Consider the following 23,091-nt stretch of genomic DNA (forward strand, 5'->3'; position numbering starts at 1 on the left):
ATATCTGTAATGTTACCACCTGTCATTTGTATCTAGTCAGTCAGTTAGTAAGATCAAACTACCCAATGGTTTAATGGAAACAACACTCCCACAGGTTTTGGAAACAAGCTCCCAGACTACATTGAGTTACTGCACTACACAGCACCCTTGATTGAGACATGAGCACGTGAATTACACACAATCTATGTAAAGTGATGTCCTGAAGAGAACTGAAATCCATTTGGTGTCACCATTGGCAGAGTTAAACCTGGACTCCAGATGAAGAGACCTGATATCAGAGGAAGAAAGAATGTAGAAGACATCAGGCTAAAAGAAATACTTATAGTCTGGTATATCTGGAAGTTAAGACACCTGTCCAGAAGCTTTGTATCAAACACAAGTAGAGTATAGATGATTATATTGGTGGTATGGACTATTCAGTGATGCAACAGGGCTAAGATAGAAGGGCAAGAGATAAAGCAGCAGATAATCCTGCTGTCAGATACAAGAGAAGGAGATGTATTAGCCTGAAAGGGTGGTTGGTGAATAATAGAAGGAGCCATAGAATCATAGAGAATCAGACTAGCAAATTGTTAATCTGTGCAAGCAGAAGGCTGGATGATGAACTTTATGGTCCATTTGAATTGTCTATTGTTGGGTTATTGTCTCTCACTGAAGCCTTGAGTTATTGTCCTTTCTGCTTGAGGTACTGAGAATTTACACTGATAAAAAATCAATTGTAATTGTCCGTCTTTGTTTGGAAGTAATGTCAGTACATGTGGCTTTAAATTCAGTAAGCCCAAATTTAACATCCAGCTTCAGCTGGCGCTTCCTCCCGAGCTTTGTGTCTGGCATAGGCACTGTACAGGAGCCAAGGAATTCCATCCCTTCCTCATCTACATACTGAGCATCCTGCTTTTCTGTACAATAGAAAGAAAACTTTGCTTGTGTTTGATCTGCTTCTACTGGATGGAAATCATACTGGGCATCTTCATTTATATTCACTGACTCATCAATTCCAACCAATTTCTTGAAGAGATCTGTACAATAGATATAGCCATCCTTTTCTGAGATCCTTTTTTTACTGTGGTCATGGATAGCAGCATCGAATTCCCGAGCTACTGCTATGCCATATGTCTGAGCACTGACTCTTGAGGCAACTATGCATGGGTTGACTCCAAATAAAACAGCCCCTTTTACAATGGCCGCTTGGGCATCCAAAGGACAAAGGATATGATACCCCTCACTAAAGGCCTTACTGATCTCATCTCTCAAGATGATGCTAGATGAAAAGCCTCCTACAAGCAAAATGTACTGGACCTTGGCCATCTCAGGCTTGTCAAGAATTACCCTCAAAGTATGAATGATATTTCTGATACTGTAATTAAAAAAGGTCTTCATTTTCTCATACGTAACCATGAATACCCCATCACACCACACAACTCCATTGTGCTTTTTGAAGAAGTGGGAGATGTTCTTCTTGCGCTCTGCCAGTTTGGTCAAGTTGTAATAGCAGCGTATGTAGACATCCTCTCTGCTAGCAGAGCATTTCTGTAGACCAAAGTTGTACATCATATGTTGTAATTCGGTAGGGTATTTCTCTTCATATTCATTCCATACGCCATCATCAAATATTTCCTTGAGGAAATCAATGAAGTTTTCATCCACTCTGTTGCCTCCCCATCCACCTCCAGATGCCTTGTGTAATTCCTTCAGGTAATGGTTTTCTTGGACCTCATGCACCGTGATGTCTATTGTGCCACCTACACACACACACACACACAAACACAAACGAACTTAGGTGTTTTCTTTAAAGTACACGAGGTCCTTCCTTACTTTCCACTGAATATAATCTTACCTTCTGGACTTCTGGTTCACAAAGGTGCTTTTCTGTCACTTTCTTTTCTTGTCCTCACTCCTCCACTAGTGCTTGCACACCTCTAGATTTCCTAAATTTATGCACTTCTCTTTACAAGCCTGCTCTCTCAGGGTTCCTACAGTAATTGCCGATGAGTTGCTCCCTGCACAAATTCATCTCCTTTCTGCTCACAAAAGAAGACCGGCCTCCTCACACAGATAGTCGACTCCTAAGTTTTGATATAAAAGTTCTAAATTCAGATGAGCAGCAGTGCTGATTCTCTCAGAAACTTGTGGGCCCCTGGAAAGACTTTTCAGTGTTTGTTCACAACCACCAGACTGCTCTTGGCAGGAAATTCCTGTCACAGCCCAAAAAATCTCACATAGGAAACTAGAGAATTTACTAAGAGGTGCTTCACCAAATATTCTCAATGATTTATTCTGCGGGGCCCGCTAAGCTATCTCTTTGCTCCGTTCACTGAGTGCTGCAGATGCTCCTACAGAGGAAGCTGTGAGTTCAGGCAATAAAAGAGAGCATGTGGGTATGCATTGGTGCCTGACACTGAGACATGGTGCAGACTCATCCGGCTCTTGCTCTGACTGTCCGGCCTGAAGTGCATGACAGAATGAGACACTCAGTGACTTCCATTTGCCATGGATCGCGCCTTTAGCAGTCCTCCCCTTTTTTCCCATTTTTCTGCCTAGCCATAGGATCTCATTAAGTGAGAAATAAAAATATAAAACCCCATGACAAGCACAGCAGTGAAGTCCAAGCTCTGGGACTGCACCGTAGACCTTTGGGGACAATGCGAAAGAGCCATGCTCCATGCCCAGCAAAGATGGCACCTGTTAAACAAGGAAAATTTTACCTCCACAGTCAACAACAATATACTGGATCCCAGGGGAGTCTTCGAACTTCTTCTTGTCACTGCTGGTTGTCATAAACCCTTCCCGTGGAAGCTGTTTGCACCACAGTGATGCAGCCTCTGACTCTAAGGCAATGATCAGCTTCTCAGAGATCATGTCAGAGATAAGTCCTGCCTAAAATCACAAGAGAGAGGTGTCAGTTCAAGGAAAGGTGGTGAGATCACCACTGCACAAATGCCACCTGCTAGGGAGGCCGTTGTTACCCCAGGAGCCCATGCTGGGGTGATAGTTCTTGCACTCATGATCTCTGTGAGGCTCATTTCTACATGGTGGTAGGGAGAAAGGGCAGAGCGATTGTCACTGCCAGTCTGGGACATCCTCTCCCACACCACTCCCAACATGGGAGATTTCTCTCCCTGATCAACTGAAATTTTAAATACAGGTTGGTTGAACGTTGAGAAGTTCCTCTGCCCCAATGGGCAAAGAAATCTCCAAAGATAATTCAGGGAGGTAGGATAACCCCTGCTTTTACCTCTTTTGCTGCCAGCCGCATGAACTGCCTGGCAGCAGCGCTCCATATGGCTGGGACAGTAATGACCCAGGTGATCTCCTCCTTGCTGTAGATGGTTTCGAAAGAAGCCTCTTGGATGGTGTTCAGGGCGTGTTCCTTCAGGTAGCGCAGGCTTTCAGAAAAGACCTTCAGGGCGGGAAGCATCTTTCCATTGCTGGCTTTCAGCCCCATGTCAGATGTGACTTTCTGCAAGAAAAGCCTTAGGGTCACCCATTGCAGTCTCAGGACGGACCTGTCCCCTTCACACCGAGCACTGAACAACATATGGCACAGAAAGATCGCCTGTCTCCAAATCTGAGTAAACTCCCAGCAATACCTTCAGTATTGTGGCTAACTGCAGTTTAATTGACACAGGTCAGCTACCAAACCGCTTATCCACAACATCTGTGATTCAGTAGGCAAAATACCAATGTGGTTGATAAGTCAGCTGTTTTCATAGGGCAAATTTTGTACAAACCCTGTAGATCCTCCTGAAGAGCCAGTGCAGAAAGGTGTACCATATACATTTCCCTCACTTTTGTATAGAGACTTCAGAGGTCTCTGGTTGTACCTACACTTCTGTGTATGGCGTTAACAAAATATATGCTGGACAAACATGTAGACAAATAATCCTCTGGTCTGACACAGTTTCTGTCTACTGTGTCCTCTTGGTTTATATGTACCCTTAGGTGTATCTGAAGCTTGAGGCAGGTGGCTGCCGTGAAAATTTTAGTCTCTCTCATGAGACCAAAACTCCCTCCATCAGTCTCTTGTTGCTTGCTCTGTCTAGAAAGAATGGGAATTGTTGCCTGTGTCCAAAGAAGTTTCAGGAGCCAGCCTTCACTGCATGCCTGCACTGCATGTGGATTTCTTTGTTTTGCTTCATCAGCCAGAAAGTTGGCTCTAAATCACAAGATTTATCAACTAGATAATCAGCTCCAGCAACCTGGGATCCTTTACAGCCAATGGAGAAAAACAGGCAAGTCCAGGTGCTACCCGTCTCAAATGAGACACAGCCAGGAAAGGTGAGGTGAATCCCGTTCTGTAAGTGCAGCCACTGTAGAGAAAAGGAATCTATATCTATTTTTACTTACAACTTCATTTTCTGTCACTGTTCCTGGCTCAGTTAGAAGCGGGTGATGTAAGGAAGCTTTCCACAGACACTTTCTGTGGAGATTCAGAAATAAATAGGTATGCATCTGGGGACCGGTGTTCCCCTTTGTTGTTGCTGAGCCCTTCTAGTGCTTTCCCAGAGAGGCTGTAGAATTTTCATCCTTGGAGATATTCAAAGGCTGGCCAGATGATAGTCCTGAGCAACCATCTCTAGGTGGCCCTGCTTGAGCAGGGGGATTGGAGAAGATGACCTCCAGAGGTCCTTTCCAACCTCAACCATTCTCTGATTCTGTAATGAAATTTCACTTAACCATTTGCTCCTTGGGTGCAGAGAAATGGGGTTGAAGTAAAATGTCTCTCCAGCCCCCTCCGTAAGTGAATGAGAACCCACGACTCCACAGGTGACACTGTGGCAGACAACATAATTCCCAGCTTTCCTGGGGAGGAAGTCTTCACAGAGGCATCCCACCCACTATGGCATCCAGTTCAACACTCATTGCTTAGCACTGGGGGATGCTAAAGAGCAAACACAAGACTTTATCTGGGGCTGTCCCAGGGGCTGTCCCTGTGCTGTGGGTTATTCCGAGCTTTGGGAAGCCCTGTGGTACCCTGGCTCACAGACAAGGAGGCCCTAAGGTAGCCTGAGCTCTGAACAAGCAAACCCGGAAGAAGCTGTGAACAATTTTGAACTGGCCAGAGCCTTCAGAGAGCAATGATACCCACTACTTGAAGTGGCTACCACACATGCTTGAAGGACAGCCAGCCACCCTTAAATCAGCTTCATCATACCATTTCAGGGGAAGGAGAGACAAGCTAGGAGGAGGTAGCTCCCTGCCTCGGTCCTTGACAGGGAACAAGTGAAGTTCCCTGTAATTCGAGTGAGGTGGGAAATTCCTATGGTGATCCTGAAATTGCCCATCTCACTCAAACTACAGGAAACTTCACTTGTTCCCTGTCAAGGACTGAGGCAGGGAGCCCCAGAAGGTGGCTAGTTTCTCTGCCAAGCTCTGGAGCAGGGCAGCTTTTTGATAGAAACAAATATTTGGCTTCACTGAAGTGTGTAGTTAGGTTTTATTATCTTTAGACAAAGAACAGCATCATAAAGGAAGGGCCCACGAAGCCTTTGTCTAATTAAGAAAATAAATAATTTCTTCAGTTCCCCAAAATACTCTTTGATATCTGTTCATTCATCCTCATCAGCCAGATTTACTCAGCCTTTTTTCCCCAATTTCTTTAAACCCCCTCCTCAATAAATCAATAGCTCTGACTCCCATTAGAAGTAACTGTTCCTGCCACCTACCGTGTTGTACAGCTTCATCTTGAAATTCTGGAAGAAGTACCAGTTGTCAGCTTCACTGGAGGGCAGGCTCTTGTACTTCATTACAGCATCATAGCCAAACTTCTTGAACTCCTTCTTCTGGTTGAACAAGATGCATGTGGGTGTCTTTGGGGTCTTGAACCCATACTCTGCTCCCCAGTATACCTGCCGGATTTGGTCTGCACCTGAAGCTAGGGAAAAACAGTACCCACTGAAGGATGTGCCAAAATCTATAGCAATGACAAAGACTGACTTGCTAGTCATGACTGATGGCAGTGCGGATGTGCGCAGCTCAGGGAGCTATAGAGAAACGAACTGATAGGACTGGGATGAAACCGAAACTGCCCTGTGTAACATTGGAGGGTGAAGCCTTCGTCCCCTGATTCTATTGGCTGGTGAGAGACGTAATACTAGAAACAATGCAAGGAAATGGTGCCTTTTCCCATAAAGAAGGAAGGGCTTGTTTCCGTTATTCAGAGCAGAAAAGTCCTGTTGTGAAAACAAGCAGCTGCCTGCCACTTGCAGTATACTCCTGCTCTGCTGGCAGCACAGTCCCCTGTGCTGCCACTCGTTTCAGCAAACATTTTTTGCTGCCATAAAGTCATGGACACCCATGATTCATACAACAGCAGAACAGAGGTATCTAAAGGACTGCATACGGATGCTGATCCTGGAGAGATGACTGCAGAAGGCAGCAGGTATGTTGCACGGAGAGTGTCTGTCTCTGGCTAAACTTATCACCTTTCACTGTAGTAGGTCTGAATGTTTCTACAAAGTCCCTTTGGGAGTTCCAGTGAAGGACTGCACATATTTGCTGACTAAAATATTTCAGTAAAAACTGTTTTCTATTTCTTATCCATCACAGGGATGGTTAATTTCCTCACATTCTGTTGAAGTTCAGCTTCAAAGGGTGAGGCGGATTTTAAATGGGTGTAAGAGCAAGCAAAATTGGAAAGAACAGTATAAATAGCGTAACAGATCTGCTCTTTGGGGACGCAGTTTCTGAGCTCACCAGTTTCGCAGGGAAACACTAACATAAATGCAAATCTTATACTGAATTGTTGAGCTTTAACAAAAAAGAAAAAAAAGTGTCCTCAGCGAAAGACTGGAAATGAACTGGAAAGGAATCAATCCGGGTAAACAAAAGCAAAAGCAGTTTCAGTAAAAGAGGAGAGGGGAGGTGCTAAAAGAGAAGGGCAGGACAGTCCCTTGCAGCAGCTGTACAGACTTGGATCAGCATAAACTGATGATGAAGCCTCTCACAGGCTTTCTCTGACATTGCCGGGTTGCAGGGAAGAGCTTGCTGTCTATACTCTGCCTACATCTGAGCTGCAGGAGCATCTCAGCCTGGGGTTGTCTCTGCAATAATAGTTGATGTTTGTTATCCTCCTTAGGGAACAGGACGCAGAGCAGCTGTAGAAATAAAAAAATACCTTTAGAACACAGCTTTGTTCTCCTCTGTTAAAGGGACCCCACACCCATGCATTGCAAAGTTGGCTTTAACAGAACAGCCACCCGCATTTGCTGTTCCTCACACTCTGCAGGTCTGGGTTGAGTTTGTTTCTCAGGAGTTATTCCTGTATATCACCCACTTCATCCAGCTCTAATGATTACTCAAACCCTCCATCTATTTTTGGTAAACCCTGGCCTGTGCAGTCCTCTGAACTGCCTCATCTAGGGGAGTGCTAGCACATTTGTGCGAAGACTGCATTCAGGTGTGTGCTGGGCCATCCTATGCCCTGAAGCCTCTGTCCTGGCTCTGGTCTATTTGATAGCATGGATGTAGCCATGAAGCCTCTGCTCATGGGGCTGTCATTTAAAAGGTACCTGTTCAAAGTATGTGATCTGGCTGGTTTTATAAGACACCAGTCCAGACAGTGATACATTGGAAAGGTTTATCTCGCAGGAGTAGAAGGATGCTGGGACAGGAATTGGCAGGGCTAGTTGGGAGGGCTTTAAACTAGATTTGAAGGGGGATGGGGTTGTAGCTGGGCTGGCACCAGTGGGGCAGCACTCTAGAACTGATGAGGACCGGGAGGCCTCCCATCCCCGTAGGGTGAAATCGGTGAGCTCAGCTCTCGCCCTGAAATGCCTGTACACCAATGCGTGCAGCATGGGGAATAAGCAGGAGAAGTTAGAAACCTGTGTTCGGTCAGTAGATTATGATCTGGTGGCAATTACAGAGACATGGTGGGACAGCTCACATGACTGGAATATAGTCATGGAGGGCTATGTCCTTTTCAGGAAAGACAGGCGAGCCAGGCGGGGTGGCGGAGTTGCTCTTTATGTGAGAGAGCAACTACAATGTACTGAGTACTGTCCTGGCACAGATGAGGAGCAGGCTGAGAGTCTGTGGGTGAGAATTAAGGGGCAGGCTGGCAGGGGCGATACTGTTGTGGGTGTCTGTTACAGGCCACCAGATCAGGGTGAGGAAGTTGATGAGGCCTTCTACAGGCAGCTGAGAGCGGCCTCAGAGACACAGGCCCTGGTCGTCGTGGGGGATTTTAACTTCCCTGATGTTTGCTGGAAAGACTACCCAGCCTGCCATCCACAGTCCAGGAGGTTCCTCCAGTGCATTGATGATAACTTTCTGATGCAAATGGTGGAGGAACCGACTAGGAGAGGAGCACTGCTGGATCTCATCCTCACTAACAAGGAGGGTCTAGTTGAAACAGTAAGGGTTGAGGGCTGCCTTGGTTGTAGTGACCATGAAATGGTGGAGTTTAGGATCTCGTGCGGCATGAACAGAATAGCAAGCAGAATTCCAACCCTGGACTTCAGCAGGGCAAACTTTGGCCTTTTCAAACAGTTGCTGGGGGAAATCCCATGGGCAAGGCTGTTCGAAGGTAAAGGGGCCCAAGATAGTTGGCTAGCATTCAAGGACTGCTTCTACCAAGCTCAAGATCAAAGCATCCCGACACGTAGGAAATCAAGGAAGGGAGCCAGGAGACCTGCGTGGTTAGACAAGGAACTGCTGGGTAAGCGCAAATGGAAGAGGAGAGTTTACAGATCATGGAAGGAGGGGCTGGCCACTTGGGAAGAATATAAGGCTGTTGTCAGAGGATGTAGGGAGGCAACTAGGAAAGCTAAGGCCTCCTTAGAATTAAACCTGGCGAGAGGGGTCAAGGACAACAGAAAGAGTTTTTTCAAATATATGGCAGGTAAAACCAACACCAGAGGTAATGTAGGCCCACTGATGAATGGGGTGGGTGCCCTGGTGACAGAAGATACAGAGATGGCAGAGTTGCTGAATGCCTTCTTTGTCTCTGTCTACTCTGCTGGAGGCTGTCCTGAGGAGCCCCATACCCCTGAAGACTTCCTCTGGGTCCTCAGGGTCCTCAGGGACCCAGAGGAAGTTGGGAAATTGGAGGAGTTTGCCTTAGTTAATGAGGCCTGGGTTAGGGAGCAATTAAGTAATCTGGACATCCATAAATCCATGGGTCCAGATGGGATGCACCCGCGGGTGCTGAGGGAACTGGCGGAAGTCATTGCTAGACCACTCTCCATCATCTTTACCAAGTCTTGGGAAACGGGAGAGGTGCCTGAGGACTGGAGGAAAGCAAATGTCACTCCAGTCTTCAAAAAGGGCAAGAAGGAGGACCCAGATAACTATAGACCGGTCAGTCTCACCTCCATCTCTGGGAAAGTGATGGAACACCTTATCCTTGGTGCCATCTCAAGGCATATCAAGGATAAGAGGGTCATTAGGGGCAGTCAACATGGCTTCAAGGGCAAGTCGTGCTTGACCAACCTCATAGCCTTTTATGAAGACATAACGAGGTGGTTGGATTATGGCAGAGCAGTGGATGTGGTCTACCTTGACTTCAGTAAAGCGTTTGACACAGTCTCCCACAGCATCCTCACAGCTAAACTGAGGAAGTGTGGACTGGATGGTCGGGTGGTGAGGTGGACTGCGAACTGGCTGAAGGACAGAAGCCAGAGAGTTGTGGTCAATGGGGCGGAGTCCAGTTGGAGGCCAGTATCTAGTGGGGTACCTCAGGGGTCAGTGCAGGGGCCAGTATTATTCAATATCTTCATCAATGACCTGGATGAGGGAATTGAGTGTACTATCAGCAAGTCTGCTGATGACACTAAGCTGGGAGGAGTGGTTGACACGCCAGAAGGCTGTGCTGCCATCCAGTGGGACCTGGACAGGCTGGAGAGTTGGGCAGGGAGAAACTTGATGACATATAACAAGGGAAAGTGTAGAGTGTTACATCTGGGTAGGAACAACCCCAGGTTCCAGTACAGGTTGGGGAATAACCTATTAGAGAGCAGTGAAGGGGAAAGGGACCTGAGGGTCCTGGTTGATAGGAGGATGACCATGAGCCAGCATTATGCCCTTGGGGCCAGGAAGGCCAATGGCATCCTGGGGTGTATTAGAAGGGGGGTGGTTAGTAGGTCGAGAGAGGTTCTCCTTCCTCTCTACTCTGCCCTGGTGAGACCACATCTGGAATATTGTGTCCAGTTCTGGGCCCCTCAGTTCAAGAAGGACAGGGAACTGCTGGAGAGAGTCCAATGCAGGGTGACAAAGATGATTTAAGGAGTGGAGCATCTCCCTTATGAGGAAAGACTGAGGGAGCTGGGTCTCTTTAGTTTGGAGAAGAGGAGACTGAGGGGTGACCTCATTAATGTTTATAAATATATAGAGGGTGAGTGTCATGAGGATGGAGCCAGGCTCTTCTCGGTGGCAACCAATGGTAGGATGAGGGGTAATGGGCTCAAACTGGAACACAAGAGGTTCCACTTAAATTTGAGAAGAAACTTCTTCTCAGTGAGGGTGACAGAACACTGGAACAGGCTGCCCAGGGGGGTTGTGGAGTCTCCTTCTCTGGAGACATTCAAAACCCGCCTGGACGCCTTCCTGTGTAACCTCATCTAGGTGTTCCTGCTGCGGCAGGGGGGATTGGTCTAGATGATCTTTTGAGGTCCCTTCCAATTCCTAATGTTCTGTGATTCTGTGATTCTGTGATCTTTTTTCCCCTCATTTGAAGAATTCCCTTTTCTTTTTGCATCAGACGAACATATGACACCTCATCGCAGCCATCAGCCTATAAAAACAGGATTGAAGCACTGGAGGCCTCACATCATGAAATTAATCGAAGGCTGATGTGGCTAGAAGAACAAGAAGCGTGAGTCCAGTGACCAGAAATTACAATGTTTAGCACGGCCCCTAATGATCAGCTTAGCTGGTGTATGTCAGGACAGGTTGGTCAGAAGATTACAAATAAGCCAGACCCAAGGAGGGCTCTGAGTAAGCAATAAATTTTTCAGAGCTATATAGGGAACCCAGAGACAATTTAGAGAAGCTGTTCAATCTGTACCATATAACATGCAGATTTTACACTTTCAGAGTATTTCATTTGCGCTATTGATACTGAATCACAAACCACCCACCTGGCAAAGGACAACCTAGAGAAATTTTGGTCTCTAGACTTTTTTCCTTATGGGTTGATCAGGAGTTGGAGGGAGGAGTGCTTGTGCATTTCTTAGGACTTTAATGGATAATTGCCTACTGATTGGATATGGTTTATTATTTCTTTCTTCCCCTGATGAACGGATGGACAGGAAGAAAATTGTTTGGTCTAACTCTGTTGAAACTCGACTGCAGTCACTGGAGAGCTACCATAGGTAACATGATTCTTTATATTAAAAATATAGATAAGAGAGAAAATCATAAATGTTTCTGCAACTGTCACTGAAACATACTCAAGCCTTGCTTATCACAGCTCTGTCCTGCAGGACAGCCAAATTTTCATTCTCCTGTTCAACTGCATTGTCATGGCCAGGAATGAGCTGCCTCTGAAACAGGTTTGTCTCGGGGTGCAGATTATGGTACCTGACCAGGGCACATGATATGAAAACATGTCATGTTGTTACATGAACTTCCATTTCCATGCAAACACTTCTCTGAATATGTAATGGCCTCCTTAACAACAGCAGCCCTCAATATATAGGCGTCCAGCCTAACATAGAATGAAGAATTGGTAAAAGCAGCTCTGAGGACAGTGAGTAGATGTGCAGAGACCCTCTTAATGAACTAGGCAAGCACTGAGGGAAGACATAGTGGCAGAAAAACTGGGAAGAAGGATAGAAATTGTTAATTAGGAGCAAAGAAAAGGAAATAGTAGCTTAATGGAAGGCTTCTTGGGGATTAAATGCAAACATAAATCATTCTCAGCGACCAAGGCCAGGAGGGAATAAACTTGAAATACTATAGCTGGTTGTCCACACCTTTCCTGGACAGTTTTGTGGAGAAGAGGCCTTCCTGTTGGGATTTCCATGAAGACAGCCTGTGGAATTTTAGTTTCTGATCACAGCTGAAGTATCTGTGGGGTCATGAAGGGTTTGCAGGTATGCAGTCATTGATAGCCTGATAATAAAGGAATACTCAGACTTTCTGAAGCCTTGGAGCTTTCTTCTGGAGTAGGTCAAGTTTGTGACTTGGTCTGATGTAAGGCAAAGGTTCTCAGACACTACACCCAGGCTCAAATGATGACCACACTCAGTCACTTGTGTCCCTGAGTTTGTTTGCCTAATTACAGAAGGTTGTCAGGAAACCAGTCTAGATGCAGATTACACCTGTCAAATTCAGGTCTTCGTTCTTGGTTTGTTCTCAGCTCTCGCTCCTTAACGTAGATTGTTTTCTTCCACCTCAAGGCAGGTTCCTGCACCTGTTAATTACAACATACGGAGGATTAGCAATGATTCTCATCCTTACCAGCAGGAACACAGGAACTATCAGGAGTGAGTATTGGTTTTGCTGAATTTCCTCTTCTCAGTGTTGTCCTTTCAGCTACAGCCAGTCATCTTCCTCCACTATCCATAATACTTCTACCACCTCCAAATGTAGACAAGCTCTGAACACAATATTTCTCTGTGCAGTAATAAAGGTTAATTTCATTAACACCAGAAACTTCACTGGATAATTCACAAGATCAGAATATTAATATAAGATGGTATTGCTCACTCTGAAAGGAAGAAAAAGAAACATGGAACAAGTGGTCTCCTTTATATTCGGGCTGCATCTACTTGTTCTGAGATCAATAATACAGAAGGCATAATCTCTAAAAACCTCTGGTGAATGATAAGTAGCAAAATATTTCTAGCACTCACACTTTTACAGTGTAAGTCTGCAGTAAACCTAGAGTCATCACATAGGGAGGACTTTTCTAAGCTCTAACAGTATCACCTAAATAGCAGGCATTGGAAACTGAAATGGGAGAATTTCACCCACTAGAGGAACCAACATTACCCAGACGTGTGGAGAAAAGAATCGAGGAGAACAGAACTATCTGGAGAGTTTGAGATGTTTGTTGGTAACATTTTGATGTTAAAGATGGAGAAAACAAGTAGAGGAAAGACAAGAATAGATTCTAACAAGTGGAGAATACTTGTGTTTTCTTCAAGCCTTCAACCTCTGAACCTCACAACCCCATTTCCTTTTCTTCTGATGTAAATATCTTTCCCTTGATTTGAGCATAAATCCTAGGTGGGAGCTTTCAGGGGTGGTTGTTAAGCTCTCCTGGAGTTTTTCCTGGGTGCTCTGTGCTTTCCCATCGCAGCTGTTTTTCTGGAATTCAGACTATTCAGTAGGAGCAAGTTCACAGTTGTCCCACTGTCCAAGCACAAATAAAGAGATCTCACAAAAGAAATCCGTTTCAGAGCATTTTCTGGAGAGGTCACCCAAAAAGACCTGGTGAAAGAGAATGAGAAGCTGAAAAAGGAGGTCGCAGAGCTAGAGAAAAGGTAAGGTATTTATTGAGATTTCTGATGCAATGTGCTTCTACACTGAAAAGCCACATACTTCTTGCTTCATCCAGTCCTTAGGGACTCTTTGTTTCTGACCAGATGCCCTAGACTCCTTCTTCCCAGATTTTCAACCTGCTGTCACCACTTTCTAACTGGAAGATGGCTTGGGTTGTTCTGGAAAAGGAAGGAGACGTTCCCAGGGTGAATTCTTAATAAAAGATATCAGCCTACAATGACAGAGTCAAAATGCCGCTTTTTGATCACATTCCACTGTGATCATGTAAAACTGAGCTAAGAAAGTACTGTTTCCCACATGAAAGGTGGTCGCTAGCTACATAATATAGTGGTGAAGCACATTGTAGAAAACACGGGATTCGTGAAATAAATTCATAACATGCTGTAAAATAATGATGCTTACTCATTGTTACTCTTGTCGTAGCTAAATTTTTTAATATCCTTCTTGCCCTAGAAACAAAGAGCTCTTGTCTAAAGTAATGGGCAGGCACAAGCAGTCTGAGAACATGAATGATGATTCGCGTCTATCTGTTGTGCTGGGCATGTATAATATGCTCAAGCTACATGACTGGGAAAAATTAAGGCAAAACATTACCGGTTTGACAAATAAAGATGGCAGCAGCATGATTAAGGTATGTTTATGTCCATTTTCTCAATCTGACTCTTATCAGATCAATATGGTGTAGCCAGTATAGCAGACTCTGAGTGTTCGTACTTTTGTATCAGACAGGGTTGAGGACTAAGCTTGTGTCTCTGATTTTCCAGTCCAGCAGGGCCTGTATAATGCTGTAGAGAGCAAACTGACAGTGACCTGCTTCTGCCTGGCCTTCAGAAGGGCATATTCAAATCCCAGTCACAGATCTCTCCCATGTTAAGCACAAATGAGAAAACACAGTTCAGTTTCCTTATGGGTAATGCATTAAGTACTAGATGGGAGACCTCATTCTGATGTCTGACCCACTTGCTCTGATGGTGGGGCTATCTGAAGGAAAATACCAAAATGGTATACCTTAAAGGATGAGATTGAGATGAGGTATTATTAGCATTGTTTGTGGTGATAAGGCCCCACAGATGCTGAAGAATGGGCTTCAATATGCTAACAGTTTGATGAAACAGTTTATTTACCAGGTATTGAAGACATGTTTCAACCAGTTAGTGGCCCTACAATTTACTTTACTGCAGATGTGGTTTCAGCACATGCTTTCCACACTACACTTCTCTTTTCACTGTGATTGCTGCTGTAATCAGCTGTTGTCTTTGCACTGCAGAAGCTGTTTGCTGCCTGTGAGACACATATTCAGAACACAATAGCTAAAATAAATGAAGTTATTGGCATTACACCTTTGGATGATGTTATGACCGACAGCGAACAGGTATTTTATGTTTCTGTATAACTACACCTAGGCAGTGGGATAAAAGGGTCATCTGCATACACCATTCATTTAGAACTTAGCTTCTGCTAGGGACACTTCTCAAAACATATCAGCAATGACAGCTGAGAGGGATGAGGGTATGGAAAGCTGAGCCCCAGCACCCTAAGTCTGAGAGCAGCAATGGATAAAACAGGTATTTCTCTTTAAGAGGTAAGCTATTCCTGCGAGGAGCAGGGAGTTGAACTCGATCCTTGTGGGTTCCTTTCTGGCTCAAGATCTTATGATTCTGTGTTCCACCATAGACATACACACGCTACATGTCTGAATTTTCCAGCTGGCCTAGGCACTTATATGAGTGCAGAAAGCATTTTCCAGCCATGTGTTGCTTTAATGGGACCTTCCTCCAAAGCTTGAAATGAATTACTTCTTCATTGCTGATTGGCACAATCTGAGAAACAAAGATTCCCAGTGCTCAAGGACTGCACTTCTGGCTATACCACATGCTAACAGTCTGCTTTGTGCTGTGCTTGCTTTGTAGGAGGTGATGCATGATATAAGAAATATCCTCAGGCATTCCTATTACAAAAACCAACTAGAGTTTTACAGCAAAATTGTCACGGTGAGTAAAGATACAGACCGGGAACAGGGGCAGTGGTTCAATTTTATAGGATGTCTCTGCAGCTTGGTATTTAAAAAAAAGACAATGGAGGTGTTCCTTCTGCTTGGGGTTGTTTACCACTTATAAACAACTTGGTGAGGGTCTTCCAGACCACACACCTCCAAAACATTCTCAGAGCCATGCATACATGTAACCTTGTACAGAAGATACAGAGCTATGCTGGGAGCAGTGGGGAACAGCAGGACAGGCAGGACAGCGCCCTTATCAACATGGCACAGTCCTGCTGAACACAAGCAGGGTGCAAAGAGCAGGACCGGTGGTGGTGATCAGGATCAGCCACAGCCCAGTGATGACTGGGCAAACCCACAGCGACTACAGAGGTCAAGTCCAAGCTGGGAAGTCAGTCTGTGGGGTCAGGGTCAGCCAAGCTGGGCACAAGCATCCTAACATCACAGCTTGGGCAAACACCCAGCTACCACTGAGTTTAAATCAGCTCCTGGGACAAGTGGTGGAGCATCTGTGGTTGGAGATGAGGCTTCTCATAACTCCTTTTCACACCACCCTTTCTGCCACCTTAGCTCTTTGCAGATCTCTCTATGAGGAAACAGAGACAGTTGCTGGATGCCAGAACAGTCTTTTAAGTAACCCTTGGACCTCTGCCTGTCCCACTCAAACAGTACCATCATCTTTGACAAAGCAAGTTCTTCTGTCCTAAGTTTGTGGGGAGCAGCTACACAGAACAAGAGCAGGGAGGCAGTGTAACATTACATCAACATAACATTACAAAGCTTTGTAAACTGTTCTCACTTGATTTTTCAGCAAGCTGGCATTGCCCCAAGAACCGAAACTGAAAGGGTGTTCACACTGAAGTGCTGCCAAGTTTATTGTTTGTTGTTTCTTCAGAACCCACCAGTTAAAGCTGAGTGGAAAACACAGGGAAGCACAATAAAACATTTAGAGCACATCGATTGGAAAGAAGCAAAAAACTGGAGAAACCCAGCGTTACTGTGGCCCATAATGAAACATGGGGAAGAAGTCGTTGCGAAAGGTATAGTGTGGGATTAGAGGTAGCATGACTTCAGTCAAGCTACTCATTGACATGACCACAAGATGAAACAGCTGCTGCACAATATGCTGCTTTTCTTTCTCCTGTGAACTGCTTGCTTTTCAGAGTTAGTAAGTTAGATGCTCAGGGCTTGGGGCTCCTAGGATAAATCATTATTTGCAAACTTATTAAAAATTGAAAATGCTTGCCTCAGTAGCATACATATATTTCATGTAACATTTCTTTTTTGCTGCCTCTTAAGCAGCATTTGTGTGGAAAGAGAATCTGTATTTCTAGCCTACCTTACCTGCTCTTCACAAATGTTTATGACACTGCCAGGTAACAGGTTGGATCTCAGTCACCTCACTTGCCTCCTTACCAACAGCCAGTAGTAGGTAGGACCAACACTTTGCGGGACCCCTAACAGCAGTGATATCTCCTCCCTCCCCTGCTTCTATAGCAGGTGCACAAACTGTGGGCTCGTGTTTTCTGCTTCAGGAGCGAGGCTGAAGATGGCCTGTTGGGAAGCAGGCATCCTTCTTGAGTAAAAATGTCCTTACCTGAGAAAATAGATGAAGGCACTAAAAGACAAGGCTCACAAAGGCTACGACGGGATTTCAGAAGGCAGGTGTGCATAGGTATGTGTACCCAGGCACAGACACTGAGGCCCACTCTTACATGCCAAAAAGCCACTTGTCTTAACACAAATGCCTCCTGCCTGTTAGTACTCAGCTGCTTTCCCATGTCTGTACAATTTACCCTTCAGCTCGCACCTGCCACAGCTCTTGATCAAAGTACTCTGAAAGATTTATTTCACAGCATAAGGGGGATGCAATGGGGCAAAAGTATGCTTATGTGCTCATGTAACAAAATATTCAGTGAGAATCTTGAGATCTGCCAAATATAACAGACTGGAAATCCTGCTCTGTGCCTGATGAGTCTTTTCCTGCAGTTCTGCTTTCTAATCCAGCAGTTTCCTCGGCAACACAACCCTCCCAGCATTTCCTCAAGGGTCCCTAGAAAGAAAAGCAAATTGCTGTGCAGCTCCCTGCAAGCAAATTGCTTTGCTTCTCTCAGGAATCCACTATTCTGTGAGCATGTTTCAGGTCACTGACAACAGAATCACAGAGCTGTTAAGGTTGGAAGGGACCTCTGGAGATCATCCAGTCCAACCCCCTTGCCAAGGCAGCGCCACCCAGAGCAGGTTACACAGGAATGTGTCCAGGTGGGTTTTGAATGTCTCCAGAGAAGGAAGCACCAGCTGGGATCCAGCTATGTGCAAAGAAATTGGCTTTTAGAAAACCAGAGTATTCCGAGAAACTGGCTGCAGAAGACCTTTACTGGAAATATTTAGTAGGGAATAGAGTAGGTGAATTAAAATTACATATGCCCCGTATTTCCTACAACTTCCTCAAAAAGAAAGAACCACAACAGTTAGTCTTTCATACCTTGCAAGGTGTTGCAGACTAAGGTGTTGCAGACTAAGTGGGCAGACTAAGGTGGACACTTCATCTTGCCAGGTAAATGACAGGGGAGTTGTCCAGTACCAGCAAGTATGAGCTTCAGCATGACCCTGAGCCAAATGCCATGTGACTATATAGGTTTAATAGTAAGTATATGCAAGCTGCCATGCTCTATTTGTTACCTGCTTAGTAATTTTGTTAGTACTTTGGAGCAATCAACAAAACACTGTTGCTCTAGACAGGTCACTGGGTGCAAGCATAATGGTTGTGGCTGCTGCTGCTGGCTGTCCTGAGATAGCCTGAAACCTTCAAACAAGAATGTCCTTGAAGAACAGGTTGAGTCACATACCTACATCCTGCCTTCCTCCATGTTGTACAGGATACAATCATGAAATAACCTGGAACTGTCTTCCCTTCGTTCTTTGGCTCTATTGAGAGACTTGGAGAGACTTGGAGAAATGCTGCTGCTACTGCTGAAATGTTCTCCCACAACTTCTTCCACCCTCTACCTGTTGTGGACAAGGCAACTCTTCCAGAGCTTGAGAAGTGTTTTGCATTTCCCATCACCTCCTCTCCCTCCTCCTCTCCCTTTTCATCAGTCAACACAACTATGCAAGAAACTCCCCCTCACTCAGTCTCATTTGCTATCTAAGCCAAGCTAAGACAGTTCTGACCTAGATTGTCTTCAAATCTCAGTGTAGATCCTCAGACATTTTCCCTGCTCATAGATTCTTCATCCAAGAAGAAGGGGGGCAAGTCCACCCATATCTCACAGATGGACAGAAAATGTTGGGAGTCTTAGTTGGCTCATTCCAGCCAGAGACAACATCTCCGGCAAGACAAGAGCTGTGTACAAATGAATTCAGATAGCCAAGTGGGTTAGATCCTCCTCCTGGTATCTGGAAAGGATTTCTCTGTGATTTATTATCACCCTACCAGTGATGCAGGATTATCCCTGGAGCTGAGGCACAATGGCTTTTCTTCAGCTCTGTAGGATGCAACTAGTTGTTGCCTCAGTCCTTCAGACTTTTATGGGAGATCTTTCTGTCTGTTCTCACCAAAGACCCAGCCCAGATGTCCTCTTCCCTTCTGCTCTCCCTGTTGACCAAGTGGGCAATAGCCAATTCTCCCACACAGAACCAAGGTATTTGTTTATTCCAAGTTTGTGCAAAAAGGGGTGCTAGGTGGTATCCCACAAAGCTAGCACACCACCCCATACAAAATTCACATATTTATACAATTCAGTTCAGGATACTATCTCACCATAACTCTCCCAGCACATAATGATTGGTCAAGAAACTTACACAAAACTACATCATTGATTCCTTATTACACATGTTCAGGGAAAGGCCTTTTAACCTGGGCAGGAGTCTTTCAACCTGTAGGCATAATTGTTAGTATTATACCACCTTTTAGTATTATGATGAAGGTATAATGAGGATAGTTCATCTAAAGGACACCCTAATCATGTTGTGCTGACATGTTGAAGTTATATCTTGATGATGTCCATGTGTTTTCAGGATGCACCAGTCTTCAAGGTTAGTTTTTCCTGATTAGAGATTCATTAGCCCTGTTTCTTAATCCACCCACACAAGGCTAAAACATTCTCCCCAGCTATTAATTCTCTTCATAAGTCAGTGTTGTTCCCAGGTCATCCTGACCTTTTAGGAGGCCCTTGTTTAGGGTTTTCCATAGTAACACAAGATCCAATTTTTAACTATATGTCTACATAACAGAAGTCCCTATTTTTTAACTATATACCTACAACATTCCCACTGTCTGGAGGGGGAAAGACCCTGTTCCCAGTGGAATTTAAAAATATCACTCCTATGATAAGAAAGGCTAAGGAAGAAGCAAGCACATGCCTCCTCTGGCACATGGGCAGGACAAGCAAATGCACCAGCAGCCAACACCCAGGCTCCAAGAATTTGCCTTACCTGCTGAAACACCCATGTCTAACCCAGACAAAAAGCAACAGCAGCACAAGTCCTGTTCTGTTCTAGGTTGCATGCAATGAAAATAACTGAAGTTCTCCAGCAAAGGAGATGGCCAGCCCTCCATGTTTGCTAATGGTTTAAACTTTTACCACAATATCTTGTTATTTCTGAAAATGCTTTAGTCCAAGCTAAACCCCAAACTTGGTCCTTTTTCTATTTTTTTTTTTCCATGAAATTTGTCCCTGCTAAGAAACAAAAATCTCATATTATAGGCATAAACAAGAACTAGAACTCAAACAGAACTCACATTAACCAACATTTCTAGTATAACCTTCAAAAATGTTAATGTCTCTGTCTTCAGTCTGGATATATAAGTCAGGATGTTGTTGTAATTATTAGAATTCTACTTCAGCATACAAAACCTGACATAGAGAAATTACCTTTATGGCAGCTAATTCCCTCTTGAGTTTAATTGCAAAATTGTTTAATCATTTTCATACAAAATGTTTCTGTGTCAAAGTAATGATTATGGTGATGGTATTAATGCAATCAAGGGGGAGTGTTCTGCCAACATATTACATTTTTAATAGTTTTGTTATAACTAATAGAAAAGAGTTAAGAAGGTTTCTAATGGCTTAGATGGTTAGGAGCTTTCCTAACTGAAGTCAGCTAGAAAAGTTATTTGGCTTCTGACACACAGGGCACACTGGTTTCTGTCCTTTGAAGAACAAGGATACACATCTAAAACTGCAGTCAGTCATTGTGATGGATGGATTTTATCTGGACTGGGCAATGATGTGACCTTGTTCCATGGCAGCTTATCTCATGTTTTCTCTGGCCATGTCATTCTGCTTTTAGCTGCTTTGTGTGCCTCTGTGTGACTCATCAAAGGTAACATTTTAAGTCGGACAGTGAGCCATGTACTACTCCAAGGTTAATATGATGCCCTTTGCATAACCTCCTAATTAATGTTTTAAAAAGGAAATTAGTGTGAGACAGGGGAGTCTCCTCTGTTCTGACTTCCATGCCCTGAGTCTCAGCCAACAAGGGAGACACACTCAAGGAATTCACCACTGGAAAAGCAAGGGCAGGCCTAAAAGTTTGCCATCACATTTGGAGAAGGACCCCTTTGTGGGGACCCCAGAACCGAGGGAGATCTTGCTGTTGCTTGCACCTTCCCCCATCTCACAGCCACAGGAAGGGAAGCAGAGGCCTGGGCCCATCCCCCAGCAAATATTTGACTTCTCATTCACAGCTTTGAGAAGGAACCAGGGAGAGACCTATGAAACCTGAGCTGCAGCTTCTTGTTTCTCACAGAAAGATTGCAACAGTTGTAAAAACAGAGATCCTGAGGTTTCAACCCTTCCTTCCCACAACAGCATGCTTGGATGATGGCCCCTAATCAGCTTCCCACTGAGACCTCAGTGTGGGAAGGAAGGTGCCTGCCTTGGGAAGGCAGCTTCCCTGAAGGAATGGGTGAGGAGGCCTGGACTCTTCACCTGGAGAGAAGCTGACTTACAGGGTCACAGGTGAATGAGAGGGTGGGTAGGAGCTACACATGAGCTCTTCACCTTCAGGTGCAGGAACTAGGCTGATGGAAGCAAAATGAACAGAAGGAGGTAGTTCACCACACAGCAGAGTGGAGGTGCTTGCCAAAGGGTATTGTGGCTGCACAAATATCCCCAAGGTCAATGAGTATCTGAATGGGTGTCTGGAAGAGACCTCCACTGGGGGTCCTTGCAGGCTGAAATGGGATAGTGGGTCTGGAACCACTTGGGATGCTCTTATAGTCATAAAAATTTCCTGAAAGAAATGTTGCCTCTTAGTTTTGCACCAAGCAGGCTTTACAATTGTCACACATCATCTATCCCCACCACTTCAGTTTGATCAAGTATCTTGAGAGCTGCAGAAAGGACACAAACTTATTACAGTGTACCCTAATTTGACAGCAATGCAGTCATATGCCACCCTTCATCTGGACCAAGTCCCGGGCACAAGTAGGCAGTGACCTGGCATCACTACTGCAGGCTCACAAAGGCTTGAGATATTCCCGAGAGAAAATCTGTGCTTCGGGATCCCTTGGCCCTCCCTGCAGAGGCAGGAACTGGACAGAGAATGGAGGATGGTCAGGGTGGGAACTGGACAGTGTGGCGGCGAGCCACCTTGTAAGCTGCACCCATCTCCTCTGCGTTTGTCCGCAGCCCTGGCTGGCAGTTCCCGCTCTGCTGTAGTCCAAAGCTTACTCCCAGGATCTTTCCTGTGGATCTCACAAGGAGTGCATGCGGACCAACAGCTCCACAGAGATGCAGTGGATGCTGCTGTGGACGCTGTGGTGCCTCGGGGTCACTGCAGCTCAGGGCATTGTGGCAGAGAGACAGCAGGAAGCCAATGGTGAGTGCATGGAAGGGGAACCATACAAGTGATTCTCCTAAGAGCTGCTGGGGGAGAGAAGGAGCTGTGGGCAGAAGCAAAACTCTGTCAATGTGCCTTCTAATCATCACAGAATCCCAGAGTGGTTTGAGTTGGAAGGGACCTTAAAACTCACCCAGTTCCAGCCCCCTGCCATGGGCAGGGACACCTTCCACTATACCAGGTTGCTCCAATCCCCGTCCAACCTGGCCTTGAACACTGCCAAGGATGGCGCAGCCACAGCTTCTCTGGGCAACCTGTGCCAGAGCCTCACAGGGAAGAACTTCTTAATATCTCACCTAACGTTTTCTAACGACAGGAAGAAAGCCGGCGCGGCAGGGCCCTGGGGTATGCCGTGTTGCAAAGGGCGCTCAGAGGGAGGCCCGAAAGCACCGGGGGCCCAGATGAAACCCAGAGCCACCATCCCACAGGCGCAGGCGCAGCCACGGGAGCCGGGGAGCCACGACAGGAGAGGGCGGGAGGCGACGCTGGAAGAGCGCGGAAAAGCTGGGTCCCGGCCACGCCTGCGCGAGAAGGTGGCTCCTCCTTCCCGCTGGCGCTTGGTGTTGATTAGCGTGGTGTTAACCAGCGCCAGTGCGCCCGCGTACGCCCCGTGCGAAACGCGTCGCCTCCCGCAGACACGTGAAGCGGTAGGACGGTGGGGCAGCACGCACCCCGCTTTCGGCCACCCTGCAGAGACGGGCTCCAAACACAGAGCGGGCCGGGCAAGCATCAGCCTCCGCGGGTCTGTCCTTGTAACGCCGGCCGCAAAAGGAACGGGCAGATCACGGCAC

The 23,091-nt window shown here is 45.7% G+C and overlaps 2 protein-coding genes across 2 annotated transcripts; one reads left to right on the forward strand and one right to left on the reverse strand.

Moving 5' to 3' along the window:
- Nucleotides 1-395: 395 nt before the first annotated feature.
- Nucleotides 396-5,948, reverse strand: LOC308230188 (heat shock 70 kDa protein 12B-like; the record flags this gene model as incomplete). Its single annotated transcript, XM_080634761.1, has 4 exons — nucleotides 396-1,742; nucleotides 2,706-2,877; nucleotides 3,236-3,460; nucleotides 5,667-5,948. The coding sequence occupies 4 exons, from the start codon at nucleotides 5,946-5,948 to the stop codon at nucleotides 697-699; spliced, it is 1,725 nt and encodes a 574-aa protein (XP_080490887.1). The 3' UTR covers nucleotides 396-696.
- Nucleotides 5,949-6,204: 256 nt separating this feature from the next.
- LOC308233055 (uncharacterized protein) lies at nucleotides 6,205-18,254 on the forward strand (the record flags this gene model as incomplete). The annotated part of the gene is made up of 10 exons (XM_080639608.1): nucleotides 6,205-6,382; nucleotides 10,703-10,816; nucleotides 11,253-11,315; nucleotides 12,345-12,431; nucleotides 13,350-13,433; nucleotides 13,906-14,083; nucleotides 14,720-14,824; nucleotides 15,363-15,443; nucleotides 16,263-16,491; nucleotides 18,190-18,254. Exons 1-10 carry the CDS (start codon nucleotides 6,288-6,290, stop codon nucleotides 18,252-18,254), a joined length of 1,101 nt encoding a protein of 366 aa, XP_080495734.1. The 5' UTR covers nucleotides 6,205-6,287.
- Between the last annotated feature and the right edge of the window lie 4,837 nt (nucleotides 18,255-23,091).

This window comes from Psittacula echo (genome assembly GCF_963264785.1).
Source record: "Psittacula echo genome assembly, chromosome: 1".
Lineage (NCBI taxonomy): Eukaryota > Metazoa > Chordata > Aves > Psittaciformes > Psittacidae > Psittacula > Psittacula echo.